Source organism: Brienomyrus brachyistius, chromosome 19 (assembly GCF_023856365.1).
Source record: "Brienomyrus brachyistius isolate T26 chromosome 19, BBRACH_0.4, whole genome shotgun sequence".
Lineage (NCBI taxonomy): Eukaryota > Metazoa > Chordata > Actinopteri > Osteoglossiformes > Mormyridae > Brienomyrus > Brienomyrus brachyistius.
This window is the reverse complement of record NC_064551.1, coordinates 15,963,660-15,982,805: the sequence shown is the minus strand read 5'-3', so window position 1 is coordinate 15,982,805 and position 19,146 is coordinate 15,963,660. Positions and strand designations below refer to the sequence as shown.

Genomic DNA, 19,146 nt, shown 5'->3' with positions numbered 1-19,146 from the left:
AAATTAGTATGACAGAGCTCATTTAAATGCCACATTTTTAAAATATCACAGCAAAACAATCCATAAATTTTATGAAGATATCCCCTTATCATATACCTTTGTCTTCTTAGTCCCTGTCTCATTGACGGCAAGTTTTATTTTTTATTTTATCGCTGTTTTTATTCAGTCTTTCTTGCAAATCATGAGCGACATTTACGCTGCTGATCCATTTGGCGTTTCCCGCACTATAATCGATTTTTTAATTAACAGTTAATCAAAAGTACCTGGAGCGGCAAAGGTGTTAAGTTTCTCGTTGAGACACAGGTTCTTTAGCACTGTGCATCAGACGACTGTTGAAATTTAAGGAGACCCCACCTTTATTGACGGCTAACTGAAATTGTACAATTTTCACCAAATTGTGCAGTTTTTTAAATCACCCACCCCACTGTTTTCACTGCAGCTAGGATGAATTATTTAAAAGTGTGCAGATGCTTCATTTCATGCTGCATGAGAAGTATTTGCATGCATGTAAAGGAAGAACAGCAGAGGAAGAATAATTGACTGGCCTATAATAATTTTTTAATTGTTTTATTTAGAACTGTACTTATATTGGATTATTATTGGATGTATTGTTTGCGTGGGTTCACTTCCTAGATGTTAAAGCCATACAGTGTGCATGGACTCATATTTACCCTGTTATGGTCTGCATGTCATTCAGGGTGTCCCCTGCCTCATATTCTGTAATTCCCAGGAAATCCTCCAAGGTCCCTCTACCCTGCGTTGGATAAGCGGTTCCAGTACTTGGGTGGATGGTTTGATGGGTGGATGAAACATATGCTGTAGTCAGGACTTGAAGTACGCCAGTACTCACAAGTACACAGTACCATCGCCTCCTTTTTCTGTTCAGAGTACTGGTACCTCTAAATACCTGATCGTACTGAAATTAGCGTACTGTTAACTTAATGAAGTAACCTGGCATCACCATCGTGTTTCTACTGTCTTTGGGAATCGGCTATTGTAACACACTGTTCTGCTTCTGACTAAACCGTATCCGTTTTGCTCTGTAACACCTCTGATGTCCTTTGTGTTTGTACTTGTATATAACTCTATGTTTTCTATCTAAAATGCATTTCCCAGCACACCTCTCAAGCCGTCCTCTAAATGGAATTTGGCGACAAGAGCATTTATCAAAAATAGTTCTTTAAATCTTGAGGAACAGGAAAAGTGAGCTTAAATCTTTTTACCACCCCCCGTCGCAGACTTTGGTCCTAAAATGCACACGTACCGATAAACGTAACTCCTTTCGTGTGATGTTTTAGCTACACCGTAATTAAATGATTTCGCAGTTCATTTTGTCTTTGAACAGTGTTCGGGGAAACTGACAATTTAACTTGACCTGGGAGAAAAGCTTGAGATATATATATGTATATATATATTTTTTTTGTTGGGGATACCACTGTAATTAATGCGACTGTAAGGAGAACATCTTCACATTTGTGAAAAATGCGCTTCCTCATAGTCTCTGATGCCTTTTGTCTCTCGCTATGCCCAAGGGGAGATAGAGGGCGCTGTTCAGTCCTCCGAACACTCCGTCTAAAAATAGGTTCCTATAATAGGCTCCTGTGGTCATGCTTGGGCATTCCCGAATTCCATTATTCCCTTTAAAATAATTCCAGTCATGGCATTTTTCGGAGAATGCCTTCCCTTGCCTGCTGTTTTCTTTACAGATACAGGCAACAGAAAATATTTCATAAAGCATACCTAATTGATTACTCTTAATATAATCATTTAAGAGGTCTATTTATCCCTCTACATGCAATTTAAAAACTTGTAATGTGATGGCTTGCTAATCCATATTAATTCACTGCCAATGAAGTATTGATATAATTTTCGTTATATAAAAAAAAATTTGTTTCTCTTATTTGTCTCTGTTGGTGACAATTATACACGCAGCCATGGATGAAATACATTTTACTTGAAATGTCAAACGAATGTATAAATCGGCTTGAAATGTCAGTGCTATACGAAGTCGACCCCTGCTAAATCGTTCTGGTTAAACCTGGCTAAAAGCTTAGTTTAGATAACGCAAATTGCCGTCGCGTTTTTAAAAGGACAAGGTGAAAATAATATAAATACTCCATACGGAACATTTGACAGTATGGTCGTGAAATTCAATGTTAATATAGCAAAATCAACAGTGTGCCAACTGTGCCGAATGTTTACTTGGTTTTAATGTTAAAATCTTGCCACCGACGTCGCAGAAGGAAGTCGGGGGAAATGCGGTATGTTCTTATAATAAATTGTGCTTAAAAAGCAGTTCTGTAAATGAAAGCAGACGGTAGCGGCCATGGCAAGATCACACAGACAGAATGATGGAAAATGAATAAAATACCCAGAATGAAATGGGATAACGGCAAAAAAAAGCTAAGTGCAGAAGTCGAGGTGCGTCTTAACAATTTACCGCCGCAGAATGTTATAATATACGTGACTGAATGAATGGATGGATGGATGAATAAACGCCAGTGGCTGCACTGAGCGTACCGGAGCTCCGGCCATGTGCGGCGCTGACCGTGGTGCTGAATCCCAGTCTGTGCGGTTTAAATGGGGATCGCGTTAATGTGTGTGTGTGTGTGTGTGTGTGTGAGAGAGAGAGAGAGAGAGAGAGAGAGAGAGAGAGAGAGTGACTGGATGTGTGTATGTGTGACGGCAGCCTGTCGTGGTTTCATGCCAAACTTGGAAATGCCACAAGTATTCGTCCAGCAGCGTCGTCTTCGGTTTTGATGGGAGAATGTCGCCATTCAGGGTGAAAAGGGAAAGGAGACCTGCTGCGCTGCATTAAAGCTCTGCAATAGCCCGACAGTATGGCACACAAAATGTATGAAGACGCTGAAATATAACATAAAGCAAGAGGCTTTGGGAATAACCGGTGGAAAACAGAAGCAGTTCCTAACGGGAGACATGCATGTGCCATGATTGCGGGCTACCAGGACAAAATGTTTGTGAATAATATTTATCTCGCAATATACAGCACCTGAAGTTCAAAGAGAAGTTTTTTATGTGTGTAATTTAGTAACTGAATTAAATATGTTAATGATCGACATCAGATCCCAATGCGCTGTAATAATTCTGGGCAAAATACCCACATTTTAAAACTCGCAATGTGGTAAACAGCAAAGTTAAGAACAGGTGGATACTTCACATACTTTGAGTACTTAATTCGGACATTTTATTTGGGGAAGAAAATACTTTTTTCAGCAGAACATGTTCCTTTTTGTATACTCCGTTGTGTTGCTGCTCTTTGGTTGTGACATATTTTTGGTGGGAGCAAGTAAGTGAACACTTCTCTGTATTAACCGAATGAAGCATGTAATGTTAGTTATGAATGCCGCGTCTGATTTTGTTATCGTCATTGGCATTTTATATCATTGAATCATCTCTGAAAAAGGTCGGACTGTGAACGATCGTAATATGTATTTGACATTAATACCTTTTGGTTATTTCATAATATGTAATATGTCACGTTGGTATTAACGCGTCCATTTTAATGCACTTCAAAGTCTGCATGCTCGTTATGGTTAGTGCCATATATTTCATAATCAGTTACGAATAAATTATCATTTTAAAATATTGCTTATAAAAAATCCTGTCAAATGGTTGCAGAGATTCAAATGGATGTACATTCTGATGTGGCACATTTCCCTTTAAGAATAAGCAGGTGATTTCCTTTGGAAACGCGCTCATTCTGTGTTGATCTAGATAAATGCTGTTAAGACTCTTTTGCAGGTTTCCTATTAAACTGTTAGTTCGCCTATACATGCCGAGCATGCGTCTGTCAATGGCATGCCCAAGTATCGGTATCCAGATGCGATTTTAGGGAGTTGTGCGCTGGAAATCTTTGTCATAATTAGGTATCTTTCACCTGAGTATCCGAGTCCTTGATTAGGATGGATGACAGTGGCCTTGCAAAGCTTTTAGTTTTTTTTTTTTTAATATATATATATATATTTATATCACAGGATTATAAGATTAAACAAAACCAGTACACGAGTAATTTTTTTTTTGTAATTTTACCTGCCTTTCAGTAGCTTGTACTGGGTAAACCAAATTCTCCAAGGTCACAGCCACAAAAGGATATCAATGAATATCTATATACGACCGATGCTGTTTCCTTCATCAGCATTCTCTGTGAAAACACGGGGTAGGAGAAATCGGTCCACGACACCACCGGTGTCTGTGCAATTTAAGGGCTTTAGGAATGTCACTGGAAAGCTTGATGGAACTTGTCCACAGGCTGGCAACCTGTATGCGGCTGAATTAAAACCCAGCGTCTGTCTTCATTGGTTATTGTTATTACGTGTAAGTTTTTAAGCACCTGACATTTGCTGTCATTGATCCTGGCCAGCAGACCGGACCAACCTGAACATGTAAGCCAAAGGACCACTTAAGGAGAGGAGATGGGTAACAAATTAGATGTTCAGCTCTACTTACTCCACAATGGACCCTCACTTCCCCTTTAATTCAAGGATAGCTGGCGGCGCAATTATTAAGGAAACAGAACGGAACAGGACAGAAGAGGACGCAACAGAACAGAACGCGGCTGTGCTACACTGTCAATGAACACATAACCTAAACTGGTCAGTATAATATCCAGCCAAAAACTGCGAGTAGATTTGCATTATGCGTCAGCAAAGCAACAAAACTAAGTAGTTTACCTGCATCATTTATTTGTTTTATTCGTTCAAAACGAAAAAAGTCTTCAATTCAAGTGACACTTTGGAGTAGGCAATTTGCAGAACTTAGTTTACGTGTGGGCGCTCTTCTATTTGCTATTATAGCGCCACGGCAGATTCCCAACCTGTTTAGTGGAATCCGGTGCACACGTCTATGTTTCATTACGAAGACGAAGCTGCGGTGTTCACTGATTCGGAGCACCGACCTACCATTCGCCACGTAATACTTCACTGTCATCGAGACTGAAAAACCAAATATGAGTATGGCCAGCATTAATTTTCATTAAAAAGCATCGTTAAATATAACAAAAGACTATATAAAAAAGAAAAAATATTTTCTAGCATAAAATGACCCAATTTTTCGTTCCAAGAAAAACATAACTGACATTTGTTACTCATTAAGTGACATTTATCTTTCTTTTTTTTTGTATGAAGAGGTGTTGGTGTGGCCAACCAGGGAGCCCGTCCTGGGGTCTGTGTGGATCCCAGTGCCCCAGTGCAGTGACGGGGACACTGTACTGTAAACATGGCACAGTCCATGAGATGAGACGTAAAAGCGAGGTCCTAACTCTCTGAGGTCGTAAAAGATCCCTGGGCATCTTTTGAAACAGTAGGGGTGGCGCCCCGATGTCAGATCTGGCCCCCTAATCATCCCCTATATCTAACTGGTGAATTCCCTCCTGCCCCTTCCCCACCTAAGCTACAGCGTGGTGAGCGTACTGGCACAGAATGGCTGCCGCCGTATCATCCTGATGGGTCAAGTGGCTCCCCACTGGTTCTGTAAAGTTCATGTTTGTCATAAATTAATTAAACATAAATGTACCATTCATTCATTCATTCACATTATGACAAATACAGACAGCAGAATAGCATTAAGCTAACAGACTGCTCAGTGACACTACATAATGAGATGGAAACGACAGCATTTGTTACACCTTGCAGCTTCTGAGCTTCGCTGCTTTAAAGCTTTAAGCCATATGACCCAGACTGTCATCTATTTAACATGTCAGGGTCATGACATGAGAGATGAAGGACTTGGGGGCAAGCACTGTGGTGAAACAAATGGGAGTTTTATTAAACTCACAGAACATGGACTGGAAATAAACAAGATCGCGAGGGATCAAAATGGAAGGAGGGAATGAGGAGGGCACAGGCAACACCAGGGATGGATGTCAATGGCTGGACTGGGGAAGACAGGATTGGGAAGCACGTACATACGAGACTAACGGGGAGCTAAGGAGAAGCAGCTGGGCGTGATTAACATGAGTGTGAGGAATGGGAGGCAAGACAAATGAGCAATGGGCGTGGCTTGTTAGAGTCATGCGAGGGAGGAGACAGGAGGGTCAGGTGCACATGACGGGCAGGACGTGACAGCATTTTTGCAAAAGTTTGCCTTGACTTTGGGTAGGGTGTGGAACAATCAGACAAGAAGCCTTCTCGTTTGGACACAGATGGTGTATACTGTACCTATAGGATAGGCAGCATTAAATACAGGTTTAAGGCAAAGGCACATAATTTCTTTTCTGTAACAAGTGTCAAATTGCGAGACGTATATGTTAATAATAATTTTGGGTTAGAGCTAGAGTTATATAACTGATGAATAACAAAAATGCAATTATTACACATATGAATCTTGAGGGCAAGTAAGAAAACTATTGAAGTGTAAGAAAAAAGTACTGTTTTTTAAGTGTTGTACCTACACATTCGTGGTATAAAGTACTTTTGATGATTACTGGGCTATTCTCAAAGCTTGAATCACAACTTGCAAATAGTTGATTAATTATATATCTTGTTAAAACCATGAGAGACAAAATGAGAAACGTAAATCAGTTACTTATAATATAAGCCTGGCAAAATGCTTCCTGCTGATTTAATGTGCAGATCAATCCTTCACTGGACATGCAGTACAGCTGGCTTTGGTGTGTTTGATGTTTCAGCATATTGCACTGGTTCAGATTTTAATAATAAAAAACCCAGGGGGCAACAAAACGATTTGACATGTTTACGGGAGGAAAGATTCATTATGCAGCTGCTGGGTAGAACGGTATACAGAACACGCATATAAAGAAAACTGAATTTTGGAGAAAGATCAAAGTGGTAGGTTCAGAGAGTACACTGTTTATCTTGACTAATACAGTACAGTACCCTTGTTATGGTGTTGAGGAATACCATGTTAGATGAGCTTTGAAAAACCCTCCCATGTGACATTTATGCTGAAATATCAGCTCAAATCATCTTAAGAGGACGTTGAGTGCAGATTAATTAATAAACAGCAGTATGAAGGGAACTCATAGGTGAAACACAATTTTAATCTCTAAAGCCCACTGCGAGGAAAGTGATTTATCAAGACACGCGGCTCGAAGCCGCACGTCGCGACACATCTGGAGTTCGAGAGAGTATGGAATTTGAAAGATGAAGAAATATTGAAAACCTAAGGTAGCAGTTGAAGACCCTCTGAGCAAAGAAAGAAACCACACTCTATGCAGGCACTGCCATCTATATTGGGTTAATGTATGGTTTTCCCAGATGCTTTGGGCTGAATCTGCCGCAACAGACTCACCCCCCCTCCCCCCCAGCACCACCCACCTTACGTCACTGTCTGAGCCTCTGTCATTTTTGGCTCAAACTTTTGCCCTTAACTACAGAAAATGCCTCTTAGCCATCTGTCAGCCGCAGACACACCTGCGTTCAGCTTCAAGGTCAAGACACACCGACACAATGCTCATTATCCCCCTCCCTGTAGCAAAGGGTAAAGTTTCCACAGCCTTACACAACAAATGGAGCTTCAGCCAAAGTCCAGTGTGATATACTCTCTCCCTACAGTATTTTAAATTTGTTTTCACGTAGCCCGCTGTCATTATGAGAGCGATCCCTGCGTACGATATGAGATACGGCTTTCTGCCCCCTATGCGGAAAGCAGATGCACATTTTTCAGCTTAATACTTCCGTGGTACATAACGAGCAGCTATTAAGTGAGGAGCAGAATTCAATTTGTTACGAGGAAATTGGCTTGGGCTATGTGACCAGCAGGGGGCGCAATGGCAGAGTTCGTAAGCTATTCATTTTATGAATGAAACTTAACCCTCCTATTTAACAGCATTTACTGAAAACCAGAATGGTAATGGACAACATCAACAATAATGAAGATGAGTTGCTGATCGTGATTTGCAATAAGTCACAAATAAGCAGTTAGCACTGAGGGTACATGTGGCTCACATAAGCATACTTTAAATATCGTCATGGATATTTGAACTGAAAGTGTTATACAGCAAATCAGTGCTTAAGAGTGATTTTGCAGTCCCGTAAAAAATCAGCAGTATTTTTTGCTTCTCATTGTCACTGTTTATTGACTTTATTGCTCATAATGTCTTCAGATTGTCTTGCCCTTTTTCACCTCACGCGCTTGTTTTTTGGTAACTCCGTGAGGGCACAGTAATCGTGTCCTCACACATAAATCTTTCTGTTCTGTTCCCTTGTTCTCAATCTCCCCCTCGCCATTTCACCTGTCAGTGCCTAACACGTAGCACGCACTACTGGGGGATGTTTGTGGTGACCCTTCTGACATGTGTGAGTGTTTGGAGTTGCGTTATGTAATATTTGGTCGCATAAATGGCACTTATGTTCTGCGATGTTTTGGTCAACACTTCATAAAGATGTTAAGCGCATTACAGGGGTGGTATGGAGGGTTAGCAATTACTTCTGTAGGTGTGAATCCCTTCTCTTGCTTTATATTAATGGGTTTTCTCCTTGTGTTTGTGTAGCTTTCCTTCAGGTATGCTTTTCCCAATCCAAAAACATGCTGTTAGGCGAACTGGTGTCTCTAAATTACTCCAGGGCATGAGTATGTGCCCTTTAATGGACTGACATCCTCTCTGGCATGTTCCCCTGTCTTGTCCTTCCTGATCAGCCTCTCCTTGACCCAGGACTGGATTCGTGGTTATAGAAGGTGGCTGGATGTTTATGTCATTATTCTTGCCAGTAGTCGCATTTCACATCGTACACAGTATCGTAATTGACTTAGGGACTTAATCAATGGGCTCGTTCTTATGCTTTCGCCGGAGACATTAAGATGGATCCGGTCAATACCCATCCAGCGGTATGCAGATGCTGAACGTACGTCTGGGAAAATAGCCTGCCAGGTAATGCTATATGGATCTTGTAATTCACCCGGTGCTGATCAGCCTCTTATGATGATGGATGTTCATTTATTTTCCCATGGCTACAGCATCCCACATAAAAACACACAGCCAGGCACCATAGTACGTAAAAAAATAAAATAAAAATAACATTTAGAACATTCATGAACATCCGCTTTGTTTTCATATTAAAATCAATTACGATCAGGTCAGAATATACGTAGGTCAGTGTGGGAAGCCAGAATAAGGGATCAGCATCTTCTAGCGGCATCGACACCTTTCATGCATTTTCAATATTTTAGTCAGTTAATTAACTTACGCACTGCAGACACACACCACAGCACTGCTCCACGTTGACGTTTTGGCTTAATAAATGATTTTCAAATGATTTTTTGACCTGCCATTAAAAACAAAATACAAAAAAACAGTCCTCCGTTCTTGCAATGACTAACAAGTACAGTACATGACCACATGAAAGTGGCCTATACTTACATATAATAATAATAATAATAATAATAATAATAATAATAATAATAATAATAATAATATCCACTCTATGTGTCCTGCAATGGACTAGCATCTCAGCCATGTACCCCGTGCTGGTAATTTATATAAGTTAGTTTTTGTTATTTTGGTAGCTGCTACAGCGCATGCTATCCGGGCGCCAAGGGCGGCCTGGTGGCACAGAGGCTTTGGATCTGTGCCAGCAATTGGAAGGTTGTTGGTTTGAATCCTTTGAATGCCTGGAATGATTCTACTCCGTTGGGCCCTTGAGCAAGGCCCTTAACCTACAATTGCTTTGTCCTGGGTACGATGTTAACCGACATCCAGCCCTGCAAGCACATCATCCAACTTACAGGGTTGGAACTCCAGCCACCAGGGACAAAAAAAAAACTGTGTGATTTGGTCTAGTGTGGTGCTGAGGTATCACTTGCTGCACAGCTGCACTTGGGTTCTCATCCCTTAGGTGGTGTGGTGGGTGTGGCAACCTGCTGTAAAACACCGTGGGCTTCTTATCTCCTACTCATGTGATAAGTTATTCCATCCATCCATCCATCCATCCATCCGTCTTCAAACTGAAAATCCCCTTCATGGTTGTGGGTGGTTTTAAATACACTCAGTTACAAAAAAGGTGAAGCACCCAGATGGAGGGGTGGAGATGAAATGAATCTGCACGTGGTGAAAGGTCATGTGACTGTATCACAATGATTATAATATCAGATCAAACGGACAACAGAGTTGTCACACTGTTATTCCTATGTCAGTGGGCACACTGCTGTTCCCATGTCAGTAAGGTGTGGCACCCCCCCCTCTCCCAGGTCTGGATAGATGTGGGGATACGGTGTGGAAAGGAGTCGTACAGCCGTTGTATCCTCTCCTGCGGCAAGTCACCACACAGCTGTTGTAACTGGCCCTCGAGATCCTGCAGATTGGCACTGGGTCTGAGTTGACGTCCGAACTGATCCCATACATGTTGGATTTGGGAAAGACCAGGGGACCTGGGTGGCCACAGGAGGACCGGCGTTGTCTTGTTGAAAGACTGTACCAGGGTGCTGACTCAGGAGGGGTAAGACATGCGAATGCAGGATGTCACTGATGTAGCACTGTGCTGTCAGGGTCCCCCGAATCACTGCCAGAGATGGCCTGAAGTCATACCCCTATGGCTCCCCACACCATGATGTCATACCCTATGGTTCCCCACAGCATGATGTCATACCCTATGGCTCCCCACACCATGATGTCATACCCTATGGCTCCCCACACCATGATGTCATACCCTATGGCTCCCCACACCACGATGTCATACCCTATGGCTCCCCACACCATGATGTGATACTCTCCCCACACCATGATGTAATACTCTATGGCTCCCCACACCATGATGTCATACCCTATGGCTCCCCACACCATGATGTCATGCCCTATGGCTCCCCACGCCATGATGTCATACCCTATGGCTCCCCACACCATGATGTCATACCCTATGGCTCCCCACACCATGATGTCATACCCTATAGCTCCCCACACCATGATGCCAGGAGTAATGCCGGTGTGTCTCTTCACAACATTGGCAGGATCGGTCCTCTCCCACTTCCATAGGTGCACACAACAGTCATCCATGGTAATGCAGAACCGAGATCCATCACTGAACATGGTACGACGCCACTTGCCATCAGTCCATGCCATGTCAGCCTATCATGGGGTTCTGTAATGCTTGGCATAAAATACAATGATCCTCCCTTGGTGTGGCCTGTCATGGGCAACTCGAACCTTCACGACGTGTGTGGGTGCCCTCGCGTGCCCATTGGTTCCAACATCGGGTGACTGTGACATCTGCATGCCCCACAAGCCGGACAAGTGCGCGATATGACCCCCCAGCCTCATGCAAACCCACAATATGATCCCTATCAAACTCCATCAAGTGCTGGTAATACTGCCTAATGTGTCTATGAGGCATCTTCTGTGTCTGGTGACTGGACTTGCCAGCTCCTTGCAAATCGAATCATTTGCATACCCATCACTGGTCTGCACGTGTCCCAAATTACATCGACTGTTACTTCTGGGTGCTTTTTGTCACTGAGTGTATACTTACTATGATTTTCCAGAGCACACCGGCTTGTCATGCTGAGGCATAAACGAAACCCTGCAGCACATTAACTTCCAGGTGTGCCTGCCTCAAGACTGGCATCTAAGGGAACATGTGCCCAAAGCTCCCACTCCCCCCAGAATATCTTAAATTTAGATTGCACTTAAGAATATTTACACTTCAATATGGAATATAAATCATGCATAAATGCTCTCTTTTTGAATTAACTGGCAAGCATGGGAACACAATTACATTTCAATGCCCGTTTTATTGATTGTTTTTTGTTCCTGGTGCACTTGCCAGCATTCTGTTTCTGGAACGTTCCAGGGATGTGATCCGGTAAATAACCATGGAGTCCATTTTCCTGTACCTACATGGTATGACATGGCCTAGAGAACTTAAATATTAGTAATGATGACAAGTCCATAAATCTGTAAAATAAACCACAAATAAATTTCAATAAATCAGCCAAGGCTGAGTTTGGATCTTTACGGATCAGTGTTTCTGTAGCCATACAAGGTCAGATACGGGTTGGATGAATGTGACTCAAAGCGAGATTCGCCTTCATTCTTTTCCACTTTAAATGTCGACGTTTGATGAATGTACTTAAAATACATGCCAGGGGCGTGTCTCAGGAGGTGACTATTGGGAGACGGTCACATGATGGCAGAGGGGCTTGCGATTGGCTGGCATGCCCACCCAAGCAGGCAGAATCAGTCAGACTCCCGTTAATCATGGAGGCTTATGACAATGATATGGTATTTATGCAGCTCCGACAGGGCTGTGTTCATCTGAGGTATAATTAAGCAATTAATGACAATTTACAATATGGTGGCCTCACTGCTTTGACCCCCGCCTGGCTGTTACTCACTGAAAAGACCCTCCAGAGAACGATTTGAGATAAAGAGACACAGTTAGGGGAGAGCTGGTCTCTAATGACCCTCGTTCTGCTGTTTCCTTTTCTGCCTCTTGACGTCAGTGTGCTGATCGCAGTTTCACCTTTTTGTTCACTAACTGAAGCGGAGTGCGGTCACACTAAATCCATCTCCCATTGGCCGCATGTAGGCAGTGTGTGTGTGTGTGTGTGTGTGTGTGTGCGTGTGTGTGTGTGCGTGCGTGGCTGCAGAGACAACTTACAACAAGGTAGATAAAAGGCATATCTATGTGTCGACAGTCAGCCACGGGCCTCCACACTTACAGCTGGACTGGGGCCCATCGTGATGCTGTGTCGGATCTCATATCTCAGCAGAAACCGAGCTCATCTACTCACGCCATTGAGCAATAAAGCAAAAAAAGTGCAGAATGATGCAAAAAAAAAAGGTGCTTTCAAGTCATTATATTTATCCAGCAACTGCAAATATATTGTAGAGATCTAATCACATATAGTGAGAAATATTTGGAACATGTTTGATTTTATGTACTAAATTAACAATTTAAAGTTAAAAAGATTTATGATTTTATAATGGACATGCCAGCGATGGGCTGGCCCCCCATCCTGGGTTGTTCCCTGCCTCGTGCCCATTGCTTCCGGGATAGGCTCCGGACCCCCCGCGACCCAGTAGGATTAGCGGTTTGGAAAATGGATGGATGGATGGATAATGGACATGCATGTATGTATGTATATACTGTAATGTTCCTCCTACCTTGTCAGGAGCAGTTATCAGGAGATTTACATTAGTGTCCTTGCAGGAGCTGCTGTGCTCATATGAGAAGATGCATCACATTTTGTGATTCTCTCTAAATCTCATTTTTCGTCAGTAAGCTACAATGACAGCTTGTCCACGAACACGCAGCCGGCAGAAACATGTGAGCCCGCTGACAATTACAGCGCTCCAACGGCACTCTTATCACAGCGGAGGGCATTAGGTGAAGGGTTTGTCGGAATTGTAAATCTGGGAAATGCTACATGAAATGTAGGTTTATTTTTCAACCACAGGACTCAGCCAAAGGGACTTTTATTCATGAAACTATTTTTTTTTTCTCAAACATATCGCAAGTTTGTGTTTTGCTTTCTGCTTACGTACTATATATTACCTTTTAAAGAAATAATCCACGTACTTGCATATTAAAATAATTCATATAGGTACCACTATATTATACATATTATATATACATAATGTGTTTGGACCTAAAATGTGTTTCAGACGGACTCTTTCCTTTTCTTGCCCTGTGTATTGAAATTGAAATGACTGCTTGACATACGTGTTCTCGCTACCCATTAGCACAAAGCTAATAGCTGCTGCAGCTAGTAGGAGCTACATGTAACGTTGCCTTGCTTACATCGACTAATTATGTCTGTCTGTCTGGGAGTTGGGAGTCTAATTAACACAAGACTCTGAATGTCACTGGAATGTCGTTAGCAGACTCCAATAGCTAAACCTTGATTCAGTCAGACAGAGTAATTTTATATTCATGAATATGGTACACAGTACAAGATCACTGTCTGCATTTCAGGTACATGTTCTTAAATTGTTAACTGTCCTCAACAGTGCTGTTGGAATGACTTCTAGAAAACACATTTCTACCTTTCCATGACTCTAACAGGTCAATCTCTAAGCAATTACAATTGCAGTCTATTACCTAAGTAGATTCTCTCCCCTCTGTGACCCTGACGAGAGTAAGAGCTTGAAGATGAATGGATGGATATTACTTAAGAGAGAATTACTGAGTTCAATTGTCTGCTACAGTTATGCAAAGGATGATAATTAAATGAAAAGCCTGAGTCTTTAAACCTCATTTCAGAAATAGAGTTTGCGATGTGAGCGTCATTCTGTCAGAACCCGCCGGGATATCGCACTCGAGTTATTCTCTTAAATGGAATAAGAAACCGACAATTTAAAAATGGCCATCCGTCATGTGCCATTTTAGAAAATGAGATGGAATGACTCGGCGGGAGATGTGCTGGTGTGAGGCTTGGGGTGTTTGTCGAGGACGTTGCCATGGAGTTAAGGCCAAAGGAAGAGCCCCCAGCAGACGTTAACTCATGAACGAGCCCTCCCGGATACGGGGGGGAACATAGAAAAATAATTTTGACCCCCCCCCACCAGATGTTTCAAGAACTAAACAAATAGCTAGAGTCAGGAGATTGTAGATAGCTAGCTGGTTATCAAAACATTTTGCTTCAGTATCTCCTATATAAGGAATGTGCTTATTTACTATTTCGTGTAGTGACTGTTTGTTTCCAACAGTGGGCTCCCAAATCTCAATGGCCCCCAAACAAATGTGTGGCCCTAGCCTCCACTTTACGCTCTTTCTCAGATAAAGGGAAAGCGCGTACGATGTGTGCAGTTATCGCAACCTATCACATCACGCCTCCGTCCGCCTTTCTATTTCGCAGACCGGCCCCCAGCTCCTGTCAACGTCTCCGTCATGCACCTGAGGGCAGACTCGGCCACCGTGTCTTGGGATGTCCCCGAGGGGGATGTCATCATTGGCTTTTCCATCTCGCAGCAGGTGAGTCGCACCCATCCCTCCCGTCCGGATGACCACCTCATGTGTCCTCATCACAAGCATGGTGATTGGAGACATCTTGACAAGACGGGATAAACTACCAATAACAGTAATGCTCACGACTGACAAGTCTCACAAGCTGTTGGTGGTGTTGACTCACAGTATTCGTTGTTTCTGTTACATACTGTTGCGCAAAAGCATTTTATTGCAGCCCAGAGTGACAGTTTATCATTTCGTATGGCACGTTTCACCATTGGCTTTTGTAAATATTATAAATAAAATCAATATCATTGAGTTTTCTAATTTGATGAATTTGATTAATTTTCAGTGAAAGTTCAGTGATTTTCAGTCGACTAATTTTGTAGTTCGCTCACTCAGTAAGTTGTCTGTTGTTCAAAACGGTCAAATTGCTTGAGAAGGAGCCATGCTGTAACTACATAACAGGATTTCTTGCGGAAATAATGGAGTAGCTGATTGTCTAAAATAAGAAACAAATACCTTTTTGGCTATACTGTCGACACTGTGCCTCCCCCATTTTAAAAATCACCACCCACCACGAGTCCTCATACGCACCTGATTGCATTATTTGTCTCCAAAGCCTTGCAGTTTCTGAAGGAGTGTGGCAGGCGTACAAACAGGAAATGCTGTTTTACACAGTAGCGATCAAAACCCGATGCCTACTGGAAGGGAGCATGTTCAGCTTTCAGTCAGACCCTCTATGTCATAATCCATAGGATTTAGCAAAAACTGAAGATCAACACCAGGCAACAAGGGGAGCGATGTGGATCAGGCATTTTGTTTATGTGGATTAGCACAGCTTAGGTTGAACTCAGCGTGGATATAGTGAACCTCACTGATGGCCGGTCTCTTTGCTCCTTTTGTAGAGGCAGGATGGCCAGATGCAGAGGTTCATCAGGGAGGTGAACACCACCAGCCGCACCTGCGTCCTCTGGGACCTGGAGGAGGAGACGGACTACATCATCCAGGTTCAGTCCATCGGACTCTATGGGGAGAGCCAGGCGAGCAAGCGTGTTCACTTCAGAACCCTGAAGAAGTCAGACCGATTCCCATCCAACAGCTCCAACCAAGGTACGCAGCTCATCTGACGCACAGACGGCATAAGAACAGCAGCCTTAAGCAAATACAAGAACAAATCTGTGGAATGGAGCAGGGGTTCTTACCGCAGTAAAATAAAACCCCACACTCTTGTTCTGCTCTTCAGTCACAGGCTGACAGGCAGCATGTTCAGCCCTGATTATAACTGACACGATGGCCAGCGAGTGTGGCCACACAAGCATGACAAGATGCAGTGCTGGGCTGCGCAGTTAATGTCCTAGATGCAGTGCCGGGCTGCACGGTGAATGGTCTAGATGCAGTGCCAGGCTGCATGGTGAATGTCATAGATTCAGAGCAAGGCTACACAGTGAATGCTCTAGATGCATTGCAGGGCTGCAATGCAAATAGTCTAAATGCAGTGCCAGGCTGCACAGTGAATGCTCTAGATGCATTGTCGGGCTGCATGGTGAATGTTCTAGATGCAGTGCCAGGCTGCACAGTGAATGTTCCATATGTAGTGCCAGGTTGCACAATGAATGCTCTGGGTGCATTGTCGGGTTGCAAGGTGAATAGTCTGGATGCAGTGCCAGGCTGCACGGTGAATGCTCTAGATGCAGTGCCAGGCTGCACGGTGAATGTTCTAGATGCAGTGCCAGGTTGCACAGTGAATGCTCTAGAGGCAGTGCCAGGCTGCACAGTGAATGCCAGGCTTTGCCCATTACTGCTAATTTGATAGCTTTGTCATGCCTGGGGGTGGGCGTGTGGGGGAGAGTGGAGCACTGCGGTGCTCAGAACGCGAGCATTTTCATTTCTGCCCATCTTGTGCTCTCACATAAATCTTACATTGAATGTTCAGCCAGCTAGAGTACACAAATAGCTTTTTATGGACTATAATAAAGAGATATACAGCAACCTGAGGAGAGAGATGTGATTTTTCATATTTATACATGTATTTAGGACATTGGCACTCAGCACAGAGGCAGGCAGTTTTCACTGGATGCCTGCTTATGTTGAGGAAAAACCTTCAATATTCTTCAGTATTTTTTAGACCTTTCAGCACACATTTAAAAAAATGCCTTGTTTGTCACGTGTGGCTTGATCAAAATTTGCTTCTTGGAATGCGTCACTCTGGAATACCTGCCCAATAGCACCAGTGGAATCTTACTAGTTTTCCAAAAACAATTTTTCCAAGTGGACGGGTGACACTTGGAATGATAAAGAAAATGCAAATACTTACTGCAGAATTTAAAAAATTGTTTATGCATGATATACATAACAGTGAGATAATACAGCCATGGAAGTGATAACCCACCAAAAATACAAACCTTTGGACTGTGGGTGGAAACTGAAACGAATGTAAATTTCCTCACACAGATGGGACGGGACTTAAACCCAAAGCCTTAAGGTACAAGGCCAGTACTGGGCATTACCACAATCACCACGATACAGGAAGTGCGATAAACCCTGAAATGAGATTTAAGAGCCATCTGCGCATGCAGTATGTTGGTGACAGACAGTATGCGGTTTTTCTGGACACGGATATTTGGGAAACGGAGCATTGGTTAGGAGATGCTGCTGTATTCATTTGCCAGAATAGGTCAAGGAAAAGCATCAGAGTTACGAAACGAGTCTGCTTAGCGCTAGCAGTCTGTGTCGCTGTATTGTAAAATTAATTACCCTTCTTAGCGATATACTGTTTTGAAGTTTCTTCCTGTATGTAGGAATAAGATACTGGGATTTGGGGCTGTGTTGTACATTTTCAAAACAAAATAAGGACAATATGCTCCCCGCCTTTACAACAGTGTCCCTTCCTCACCACTGAAACTCCAAAATTCTGTCAAACATCTACACTAAGGTAGAATCAGAATTCAGGGTATATACTGCAGTATACAGGATATATTGTGTTAGTGTGGTTAAATTCACTGACAGCATTATAAGCTTTAAGTAAACTTCACATATGCATCCTTCCCTTATAATAAGAACAACAACAACAATAATAATAATAATAATTTATTTGCCATTTGTAGGAGTATAAGTAAGCACTGTTGCCTCACACCTCTGGGACCCGGGTTCGAGTCTCCGCCTGGGTCACATGTGTGTGGAGTTTGCATGTTCTCCCCATGTCGTTGTGGGGTTTCCTCCGGGTTCTCCAGTTTCCCCCCACAGTCCAAAAACATGCTGAGGCTAATTGGACCTGCTAAATTGCCTGTAGGTGTGCATGTGTGAGTGAGTGGTGTGTGAGTGTGCCCTGTGATGGGCTGGCCCCCCATCCTGGGTTGTTCCCTGCCTCGTGCCCATTGCTTCCGGGATAGGCTCCGGACCCCCCGCGACCCAGTAGGATAAGCGGTTTGGAAAATGGATGGATGCAGGAGTATAGGTATATAAAAATTCTTATATTCCATCCTGCTCTACCACTAGACACACAGCCACAGGTGCGATAGGAGCCTGGTGTCAGAGCACAGGGTCGGCCATTTCTCGGGCTCCCTGGGAAGAGCTTCCGGGCTTAAGGGCCTTACTTAGGGGCCCGACTGTGACATCATCACTTTACCAGACGCAGGACTCCAAGCGGTGACCTTCTGATAACAGGCAGTCGTTAAGATCATTTTCCTAGTGGTGAAATCAGTCATGAAAGGTTTCAATTTCCATTTCAATCTAAATAATGTATTCAAAAAATATTTAAAAAGCTTATCAGGCAAAAGAACAAGGACATTTTTTTTGTCTGTAACAGCAAGCATTGGATGAGAATTCAGCAAGTTATAAAGCTCTAAGGGTTTCTTCCAATTAGTGTGGCAGCGCATAATGAATAAATGAATAGTAATTACAGCTGAAGAGACTCAGCAGTGTTATCAATATAATAAGAACAATACTAGTCAATTGATTTGCCCAACACTGCTTTCAGAATGAATGAACCAGAAAAGTGTTCATAGCCACTCATTCCTCTCGCCTTTGCAGGATACGTACGATAAAACATCTTCTATGTTCTCAGCATGCTGCTTTAAAAGACAACCATTACTTAGCAGACCTTGATGGTACGATAAGTCATATTTCTTTTAAAATATACCAAATGAATTTAAGTTAAATTACGTAAAACAATGATGTCTTTATACAATGTGTGTGGAGTGTTTTTATTCATAAATGTTACGTTTCCGTAAGTCTCTATATATCATCAGCCCAGCTGGGGCCAGTTTTAGGACGAAATGAAAATTTT

General features: G+C 42.8%; 1 protein-coding gene across 1 annotated transcript in view; it reads left to right on the top strand.

Annotated features, from left to right (window-relative positions):
• Positions 1-2,635: 2,635 nt before the first annotated feature.
• The window catches only part of fndc4a (fibronectin type III domain containing 4a), a 29,585-nt gene continuing 13,074 nt past the window's right edge, over positions 2,636-19,146 (top strand). Inside the window, exons 1-3 of the mRNA XM_048986516.1 lie at positions 2,636-3,307; positions 14,770-14,885; positions 15,767-15,971. Of these exons, the coding sequence (XP_048842473.1) occupies positions 3,241-3,307; positions 14,770-14,885; positions 15,767-15,971 (388 nt within the window). The 5' untranslated portion in view covers positions 2,636-3,240. The remainder of the gene's footprint in view (positions 3,308-14,769; positions 14,886-15,766; positions 15,972-19,146) is intronic.